The 10,629-nt window shown below is 43.8% G+C and overlaps 1 protein-coding gene across 1 annotated transcript; it reads left to right on the forward strand.

Annotated features, from left to right (window-relative positions):
* The first annotated feature begins 2,077 nt into the window (after positions 1-2,077).
* On the forward strand, positions 2,078-9,286 carry LOC123464398 (glucosamine-6-phosphate isomerase 2-like). Its single transcript, XM_045161237.1, has 3 exons — positions 2,078-2,226; positions 8,277-8,776; positions 9,034-9,286. The coding sequence occupies exons 1-3, from the start codon at positions 2,078-2,080 to the stop codon at positions 9,240-9,242; spliced, it is 858 nt and encodes a 285-aa protein (XP_045017172.1). The 3' UTR covers positions 9,243-9,286.
* The last annotated feature ends 1,343 nt before the right edge of the window (positions 9,287-10,629 follow it).

Below are 10,629 nucleotides of genomic sequence, written 5' to 3' on the forward strand. Positions count from 1 at the left end.
CCCACTTCTGGTACCAGTTTACTGTTGCAGTCAGGTTCGCATTGCTGGTAGAAATTACCCAACCAAGTGCAGCTTCTGGGGAAAAAAAGAGGTTTATTTTGGCTTATAGGCTCAAGGGAAAGTTCCATGATGGCAGGGAAAACAATGGCATGAGCAGAGGGTGGGCATCACCCCCTGGCCAATATAAGGTGGTCAATAGCAAGAGGAAGGTGTGCCAAACACTGGAAAGCGGACACTGGCTATAACACCCATAAGCCCTCCCCCAACAATACACTCCCTCCAGGAAGCATTAATTCCCAAATCTCCATCAACTGGGAACCTAGCATTCAGAACACCTAAATTTATGGGGGACAGCTGAATCAAACCACCACACCAGCTTTCTGTCAGCTGGTCTACATGGAGGAGGTTCTCAGCTCAGCGCCAGCAGGATTTCTCAGTGACCTTACAGCCCAAGTGTGTGGAGTCTTTAGCAATAAGTCTTACCATCTATTCCTGGTGGGAAACCAAAGGCCTTGACAATGGCCTGAAATGTTCTGGGGGCATCAGGGACCTCCCTGGCCAACAACTCACTGGAAGGTATCCCATTCCTGGCACAGAAAATTTTCTAGTTACAATCTATGTCTTCTGAGTGTTCCATTGTTGTTTTTTGTTTTTGTTTTCTGAGGTAATGTCTCGCTCTAGCCCAGGCTGATCTGGAATTCACTATGTAGTCTTAGGGTGGCCTCGAACTCGCTGTGATCCTCCATCTCTGCCTCCTGAGTGCTAAGATTAAAGGCGTGCACCACCAAGCCCAGCTCAGGTTTTTGTTTTTGAAATAGGGTCTCATGCAGTTCAGTGTGGCCTAAAAGTTCATGGGTGACCATGACTTTTGTTCCTGCTGTTTCTACTTCTTGAGTGGAGGGTTACAGGTGTCCACTCCCACATTGGGTTTTATGTGGTGCCAGGCATGGAACCCAGGGCTTCATGCATGCTGGGCAACTTTACCAACTGAGCTCCATCCCTGTCTCTAGAATGGTTCCTAATGATGTGGAAAAAGATAAAACTAGCTGCCAGTTGTGGTGGCTTACACCTTTAATCCCAGCACTAGGGAGGCAGAGGTAGGAAGATCACCATGAGTTCAAGGCCATCCTGAGACTACATAGCGAATTCCAGGTCAGCCTGAGCTACAGTGAAACCCTACCTCAATAAATAAAAGGGGGGAGGCTGGAGAGATGGCCAGCTGGAGAGATGGCTTAGTGATTAAGGTGTTGAACACAGGTTCAGTTTCCCAGTATGCACATAAGTCAGATGTACATGATAGCACATATGTCCGGAGTTCACTTGCAGTGGCTGGGGGCCCTGATGCACCTATTTCTTCTCTCTCTCTCTCTCTCTCATAAATGAATAAGCAAAAATAACATATTAACAGTAAATAAATAAGTTGGGCATGGTGGCACATGCCTTTAATCCCAGCACTTGGGAGGCAGAGGTAGGAAGATCACCATGAGTTTGAGGCCACCCTGAGACTCTGTAGTGAATTCCAGGTCAGCCTGAGCTAGACTGAAACCCTACCTCAAAAAACCATAATAAATAAATAAATAAATAAACCCAAAAGGTATCAGAAAAAAAAAATTTTAATGACTAAAAATAAAGGCTATTTTTTCCCCCCTGTCTGCTGTTACATCTATGAGTTTCTTTTCTTTAGAATAGCCTATGCCTTTAATAGGATCCTCTGGGAGCCTGTCTGTAAAGAGTATTAAATTCTTGAAGGTTGTTATAAATCTTTTCTTTTCTTGGCCAACCTAACATAAATCTAGCCTTGGAACCTCCTTACCCCTTCCATAAAGATCCTGGGCAGGAACATTACTGCTTTTCCTCAGTCCCGTCTGCCCAGCCTGTCAGCCTGACATCTTGGGAGAGAAGCAATAACGGACAGGCAGGGTCTAGGATGGACCAGAGCCAGCTGAAAGGTTTCCAGAACATGTGCAACACTCTTTTTACACTTCTGATAAGTGGGTTTTCTTGATGAACCCATAAAAGCCTGGTTCGACATGGGAGGAAACCAGCGTCAACTGGCAGCCCAGCCCTGAGCAGCCGGATGGAAATGAGCGCAGACCCAGACCGTGAGGAGCTGGCAGCCAGCTTCAAACACCCCGTTCTCAGACCACCCGGAGTGGTGTCCAGCCTCATCCTGGCCTCTAGAAAATTCTCAGGGCCACATCAGGAAGCCTGTCTGCCATGGAACATGTAACCTAAAGCCTTCTACCCAGAGAAAATATGAAGAATAATATTTTCCACATGCGCTGCACTAAAGAGCTCATTAAAAGAAAAACTTGTGACTATTATGGAAAATTCCAAGTTAACTGAACTTAAAAAAAAATAGCTAGTAAATATTTGGCTGAGAAATTCTCACTTCAGGCAACGCACTTCCGGGCTGGAGAGGTGGCTTAGCGGTTAAGATGCTTGCCTGTGAAGCCTAAGGACCCAGGTTCGATTCCCCAGGACCCACATAAGCACAAAGTGGCCCATGCATCTGGAGTTCCTTTGCAGTGGCTAGAGGTCCTGGCGAGCCCATTCTCTCTCTCTCTCTCTGCCTCTTTCTCTCAGATAAATCGAAAAGAAAAGACAAAAGAAGCAAACGGCTGTGCCCACCTTCCAGGGTGTTGGGGTAAAGGGGAGACAAGGAAGAGTGGGCCTCCTTGTTACCCAGAAAATTGAACTCAGGGGAAGCCTGACTTGGTTACTATAGCAACTGGCCTGTGGAGCAAACTGTGTTACCCACTCAGGACTTTTTGTTGTTGCTGTTGTCTTCCAGGCTGACTCCAAACTGATAGGTAGCTGAGGATGACCTAGAACTTGACTGTGTGTATGAGAAGGCGTGAGAGAGGATGGACTCAGCAGGGCCTCCTGCCTCTGCGAACCAGCCAGACCCACGGAGTCCTTTGTGCGTCTGTCTTTACGTGGATAGTGGGAATCGAACCCTGGGCCAGCAAGCTTTGCAAGCTAGTGCCCTAACCAGCGAGCCATCTCCCCAGCTCCTGTTTCGTCATTTTAGGCTGTGGCCATGGTGTCTGCGCCTTCCACAGTGGTTTTGGGTCCAGGGTACAAAAAGCATAGGGACCGGAGAAGACAGAAGACCAGCCTCGCTTGTGGGCAGCTGGACGGAGTGGCGGTCCCAGTTCTCTGAGGAGCAGCCAGCGTCCCTCCAAGTCACTGCAGCTGGGGCCAGGGACCAGGCCAGCGTCCTGTCTGGGTCAATTCATAATCCACAAATGCAGGTTTTCAAAACGACCCCTTTAGCACTTGTGCAGCCTTGGCTTTGTGTCTTGAAGGTCTTAAAGGTTCTTGTATCTGTCTGTTTTGTCTGGTTGTCCCCCCACTTCCCCGCCCCAAGGTAGGGTCTCACTCCATGGCCCAGGCTCATCTAGAGTTCACTATGGAGTCTCAGGGTGGCCTTGAACTCACTGCAATCCTCCTATCTCTGTCTCCTGAGTGCTGGGATTAAAGGTGTTCGCCACCACACCCGGCTCATGTTAACGGCTAGAAAGATGGCTCAGCAATTAAAATGCTTGCTTGCAAAGCCTAATGAACTTGTTTCAATTCCCTGGTCCCCACATAAAGCCAGATGCATAATGTAGCACATGCATATGGAGTTCATTTGCAGTGGCTAGAGGCCCTGGCATTCTCATTCTCTCTCTCAAATAAATAAATAAAATATTTTTTTAAAAATCAACATTTTTCCAGGAGTAATGGTACTTGGGAGGCAGAGTTAGTAGGATCGCCATAAGTACAAGGCCACCCTGAGACCACATAGTGGATTCCAGGTCAGTCTGGGCTAGACCTAAATCCTACCTCAAGGAGAAAAAAAAAAAAGGTTTTGACTTGGAAAAGAAAACAAGTAATTCATGGCATTTCACATATTACCTGAAGCTTTGGACACGTGTTATTGACACATGGATTGACATGGAAAATGACTACATGACCTCTACATAGACCAGCTTACAGAAAGCTGGGAAAGCCATGCTGCATGTAGTTAAACAGGAGGGAGAAAAATCACCACTGCAGGCCTTAGATTTGGCCAGCCAGGCCAAATGAGCCAACAGGTGAGGTATTGGCATGTGTGTTATGGGGGAAACCAACTGCCCTCTAGTTTGAATGGAGGCCCACTCCATGGGAGGGAATACATCCCTGATACTGAAAACCTACAACAGGGGTAGTCATGAGCCCTAAGGGTGTAACATCTGCTGCTGTCTGGCTCAATGTATATACTAGGCTCATCAAACTGTCCAGTAAGCACTTCTCTTAATGTTCATACCCATATATTAATGCTACTCTCAGTTTTGGTTGGACAAGATTCTCTTTTCAGATGGCAGTGGCCTTGGGATGACTCAGAAGGAACCATGGTGCTGAGAAGAAGTGACAGGAGTGCTCAGCACTGAAACATCTCCATCACACCTTCCAAGGCTTAGGGTCCATTGCGCAAGAGGTGGCGGAAAGAATGTAAGAGCCAGAGGAAGGGTAGGACTCCTTACAATGCATTCCTCTGGACACAAAATAGTCTGGATATCCGTGACCTCACAGTGCCTGACACTATCTACACAAAACCATCATAATAGGAGGAAAAGATGACATCAAAATAAAAAAGACTGATTGAGAAGGGGAGGGGATATGATGGAGAGTGGAGTTTCAAAGGAGAAAGTTGGGATATTGTTTATAATTATAGAGGTTGTCAATAAAAAATAAATTATTGGTCTGGAGAGATGGCTTAGTGGTAAAGCACTTGCCTGTGAAGCCTAAGGACTCCAGTTCAAGGCTCAATTCCCCAGGACCCACGTTAGCCAGATGCACAAGGGGGCGCACGTGTCTGGAGTTCGTTTGCAGTGGCTGGAGGCCTTGGCGCGCCCATTCTCTCTCTCTCTCTATTTACCTCTTTCTCTCTGTGTCACTCTCAATAAATAAAAATGAACAAAAAAAATAATTTAAAACATAAATTATCAAAAAAATAGATAAAAAGGAAAATGAAAATGACTAAGTTAATAGTAGAACAAAATCACTTTGAAGCTGAGCATGGTGGCACACGCCTTTAATCCCAGAACTCACCATGAGTTCAAGACTACCCTGAGACTACATAATAAATTCCAGGTCAGCCCGAGCTAGAGTGAGACCCTACCTTGAAAAACCAAAACAAAACAAAACTCAGTTTGAATTCTGGGACTTCCCAATTTATTTTTCTTTAAGTTATTTTTAATAGTTTTATTTATTTATTTGCAAGGAGAAAGAGGGTTAGAAAGGGAAAGAGAGAGAATGGGCACAGCAGCCCCTGCAAATGAATTGCAGATGCATGAGCCACTTTGTGCATCTGGCTTTATAAGGACTTGAACCCAGACCATCAGGCTTTGCAAGCAAGTGCCTTAACTGCTAAGCCATCTCTCCAGCCCCTCAATTTCTATATTAGCATAGTTTGCAAACTGTAGCTTTTAAAAAAATGTATTTATTTGTTTATTTAAGAGAGAGAGAAAGAAGCAAGTAGAGACAGAGAAAAGATGGGTGCACCAGGGCCTCTAGCAAACAAACTGGGAAATCAAATCTGGGTCCTTAGGCTTTGCAGGCAAGTGTCTTCAGTGCTGAGTCATCTTTCCAGCCTCTGAAGACTGTAGGTATGTTTCGTTTTGTATTATTTTTCAAGGCAGGGTCTCACTCTAGCTCAGGTGGATCTGAAATTCACTATGTATTCTCAGCGTGGCCTCGAACTCTCGGTGATCCTCCTACCTCTGTCTCCCTAGTGCTGGGATTAAAGGCGTGCACCGCCAAGCCCGGCTGTAGCTTTTGGGACCATGTTTTGTGCTTAGGAAGGGTTAATAAAGGCTTCCAAGAATCTTTCTTTACCAGACAAAAAAAGCTTAAGTACTAGAAGGTTCTGATTCATTTACCCTTGACATAAAAGCTGAACTAACAACCAGCCCACATTTTCTTTTGATAAACAATATAAATTTTATTTTTAAATGCATTAAATTCAAATTTAGGCTGCGTTTACCAGGACCTTATTTTAAAAAAACAATAACACATATAATGAGAATTAATTCAACACTTATAATTCAAATTTTTAGCTTGTAGCATTAGAATTAGCAACTGCCTCTCTGTGTTCACACCTCATAGTCTATTCTATTCATGACTTTCAATTCCCTTTTTCAGTGCTGGCTTGAACCTATGTCATTATGCGTGATGAGCGTGTGCTCAATCCCTACCTCTATGTACCCAGCACTCTCATTTCGCCTTCTTGCGAGCCATTCCTTCCACTGTAACAGACACAAGAATAGAAAGATGCCAGAAATAAGGTTGTAGAGTGTATATGAAAGCCCTTCCTGACAGCCAATCATGGTGGCTCCTACCTTTAATCTCAGCACTTGGGAGGAAGAGGAAGGAAGATTGTTGTGAGTTCAAGGCCTCCCTGAGACTACAGAGTGAATTCTAGGTCAGCCTGGGCTAGAGGGAGACTCTACCTCAAACAAACAAACAAACAAGCCAAACCAAAACAAAAAAATTTTTTTTCTTTTTTTGGGATCACATGACAATATTTTTTCAAATTTTTATTAACAACTTCCATGTTTATAAAAAAATATCCCATGGTAATACCCTCCCTCCCCCCACTTTCCCCTTTGAAACTCCATTCTCCCCATCTCAATCAGTCTCTCTGTTATTTTGATGTCATGATCTTTTCCTCCTATTATGATGGCCTTGTGTAGGTAGTTTCAGGCACTGTGAGGTCATGGATATCCAGGCCATTTTGTGTCTGGGGGGAGCCCAGTATAAGGAGTCCTACTCCTCCTTTGGCTCTTACATTCTTTCCGTCACCTCTTCCACAATGGACCCTGAACCTTGGAAGGTGTGACAGAGATATTACAGTACTGAGCACTCCGGTCACTTCTTTCCAGCACCATGATGCCTTCTGAGTCATCCAAAATAATCTTTCTTAGAGAATATGTAATCCTTGGGCTGGAGAGATGGCTTAGCGGTTAAGGTACATGCCTACAAAGCTGATGGACTCAGATTTGATCTTCCAGGACCCATGTAAGCCAGATGCACAAAGTGGAACATGTGTTTGGAGTTCATCTGCAGTAGCTAGAGGTCCTGGCCCACCCATTCTCTCTCTCTCTCTCTTTTCTGTCTCTCTCAAAGAAGTTTTTTGTGTTCGTTTGTTTTTGATTTTTCAAGGTAGGGTCTTGCTCTAGTCCAGGCTGACCTGGAATTTACATAGTCTCAAGGTGGCCTTAAACTCACAGCAATCCTCCTAAATCTGCATCCCAAGTGCTGGAATTAAAAGCATGCACTATATACATATACATATACACATACATATACATATACATATATACATACACACACACACACACACACACATATATATATATATATATATATATATAGAGAGAGAGAGAGAGAGAGAGAGAGGGAGAGGGAGAGAGAGGGAGGATGTTGTTCCTGAGGAAAGACACCCAAAGTTGTCCCTTGTCCTCCACACACACAGAGACACATGCACTGCACACACATTAGAATAAAGATAGGGGGGGCTGGAGAGATGGCTTAGCGGTTAAGCGCTTGCCTGTGAAGCCTAAGGACCCCGGTTCGAGGCTCGGTTCCCCAGGTCCCACGTTAGCCAGATGCACAAGGGGGCGCACACGTCTGGAGCTCGTTTGCAGAGGCTGGAAGCCCTGGCGCGCCCATTCTCTCTCTCTCTCTTTATCTGTCTCTTTCTCTCTCTGTCACTCTCAAATAAACAAATAAAAATGAACAAAAAAATAAAACAAATAAAGAAAGAAAAAAGATAGGGGAAAGGCGCTGGGAGCTGCGAAGGCCATGGTCATGGGGAGGCCGTCGCCTGGAGCACAGTCGTTGAGCCAGTGTGTGCACGCTGCTCAGACCCACTTGTCTTGCTGAGCAACTGGCAGAGGGCAGCACAAACCTGGGTGATACTGTCAGTCTTGGGCACGCACTCGAGTCCTGTGCGTGCTTTTAAAATATAGACTGTACATCTACAATGAAGGATTTTACCTTAAAAAAAAAATCCGAGGCACCCGTGGCTCTGCCAGTTCAAATCTTTGCTGAATGCATCATCACAGTGAGGCTTGTAATTCTTTTTTTTTTTTTTTGTTTTTTTGTTTTTTCAAGGTAGGGTCTCACTCGGGTCCAGGATGACCTGGAATTAACTCTGTAGTCTCACGGTGGCCTTGAACTCACGGCGATCCTCCTACCTCTGCCTCCCAAGTGCTGGGATTAAAGGCGTGCGCCACCACGCCCAGCCAGAGGCTTAATAACTATGACTTGGCCAGCGAGTGGGCAGCCAAATACATCTGTAATCGTATCATCCACTTCAGACCTGGACAGGACAGGTACTTCACACTGGGCTTACCGACAGGAAGTGCACCTTTAGGATGTTATAAAAAACTAATAGAGTATCACAAAAGTGGAAACCTTTCTTTTAAATATGTGAAGATATCTAATATAGATGAATATGTAGGACTCCCAAAAAATCATCCTGAAAGCTACCATTCTTATATGTGGAATAACTTTTTTAAGCATATTGACATAGATCCTCATAATGCTCATATCCTTGAGGGGAATGCTCCAGATTTACAAGCAGAATGTGATGCATTCGAAAAGAAAATAAAAGAAGCTGGAGGGATAGATTGCTTTGTTGGAGGAATAGGTCCTGATGGCCATATTGCTTTCAATGAGCCACGATCCAGTTTAGTATCAAGGACAAGATTAACAACTCTAGCCATGGACACCATTTTGGCAAATGCTAAATATTTTTTTAATATATTTTTTAAATTATTTATTTATTTATTTGAGAGCGACAGACACAGAGAGAAAGACAGATAGAGGGAGACAGAGAGAATGGGCACGCCAGGGCTTTCATCCAGTGCAAACGAACTCCAGACGCGTGCGCCCCCTTGTGCATCTGGGTAACGTGGGACCTGGGGAACCGAGCCTCAAACTGGGGTCCTTAGGCTTCATAGGCAAGCGCTTAACCGCTAAGCCATCTCTCCAGCCCAAATGCTAAATATTTTGATGGTGATTTATCAACAGTGCCAACAATGGTTCTAACTGTTGGTGTGGGCACAGTGATGGATGCTAGAGAGGTGCACACAAGGCCTTTGCCCTGTACAAAGCAATTGAGGAAGGTGTCAATCACATGTGGACTGTCTCCGCTTTCCAGCAGCATCCACGAACTATTTTTGGATGTGATAAAGATGCTACTTTAGAGCCTAGAGTTAAAACTGTCAAGTACTTTAAATGTTTAATGCATGTTCACAATAAACTTGTGGATCCACTACACAGTATGAAAGAAGGAAAATGAAGTTTGGAGTAAAATTCTGCTTGAAAGAGAACACTTCGTTAGATGAATTTTCAGCTATGCAATGTGATAAACATGGATAATTTTGAAGACTGTCATTTGAATAACCTAATATGGATGTTAAACATATTTATTCCATATTTATTTTATTTTATTTTTATTTTATTATTCCATATTTATTCCATATTTATCCATTTTCAACTAGGGATTAGGGGGATGGTTGGCTGTCTAGAGAACAGAGGTCCAACAGCCACCTGTAAAGCAGCATAACAAGGAAGTGTCTGCCCATCTACAAATGTGGTCATGTTAACATGAAAGAATCTGGATGTCAGTTACTCTGTAACAAGGTCTCATGACACTTGGGTTTTTTTCATTTACAAGTAGACGCTCCAAGCCTTTCAGACATCAAGTTACTCTCACTGCAGACCTTACTTCTGGAATGTGTATTTCCTGTGCGTTACACACATTTCTCCTCTGCGCGAGGTTGCCTTAGTCCTCTTTCTGCGGTAGCGTCTGGACGCAAGAGCTGTTCTATGTTGTTGATCGAGGAAGCTGACGAGAGGGTAGTGCCTAGTAGTAATCTGTAAGTGCATGCACCATCTTCCATGGCATTTCTACAGATAACGCTTAGTTTTATTTCATGACTTGGGTTTGTGCTCTTAATACAAGTACCTTGGCAATTAAGAACTTTATACCTTGCTACAAATGTAAGAAAATTCCTTTAAAGAATATTTTCTGGGGCTGGAGAGATGGCTTAGCGGTTAAGCACTTGCCTGTGAAGCCTAAGGACCCCGGTTCGAGGCTCGGTTCCCCAGGTCCCACGTTAGCCAGATGCACAAGGGGGCACACGCGTCTGGAGTTCGTTTGCAGTGGCTGAAAGCCCTGGCGTGCCCATTCTCTCTCTCTCCCTCTATCTGTCTTTCTCTCTATGTCTGTCACTCTCAAATAAATAAATAAAAAATGAACAAAAAAAATTTAAAAAAGAATATTTTCTGATTATTATTAAACTTCATAAATGATGAGCTTGTATTTCTTATATACATATGTCTAATAAAATATAAAGTATATATGCAAAGAATTGCTGTAAACTATTTTTAATTGCAGTAACTTGTAGTAATTAAGTTGCAAATAAAAGTATATCATTTTCTATAACTCAAATAAAGCTTATAATAATACACCAAAAAAAAAAAAAAATCCAAGTAAGTAAAAGAAATCCGAAATCAGACTAAACCTTTCAGAAGTGCACTTTTCTAAACCATCCACGTTCTCAACAATACTTTTCCAAGCAGTTTGGC

This window comes from Jaculus jaculus, chromosome 11, assembly GCF_020740685.1.
Source record: "Jaculus jaculus isolate mJacJac1 chromosome 11, mJacJac1.mat.Y.cur, whole genome shotgun sequence".
Taxonomy (NCBI): domain Eukaryota; kingdom Metazoa; phylum Chordata; class Mammalia; order Rodentia; family Dipodidae; genus Jaculus; species Jaculus jaculus.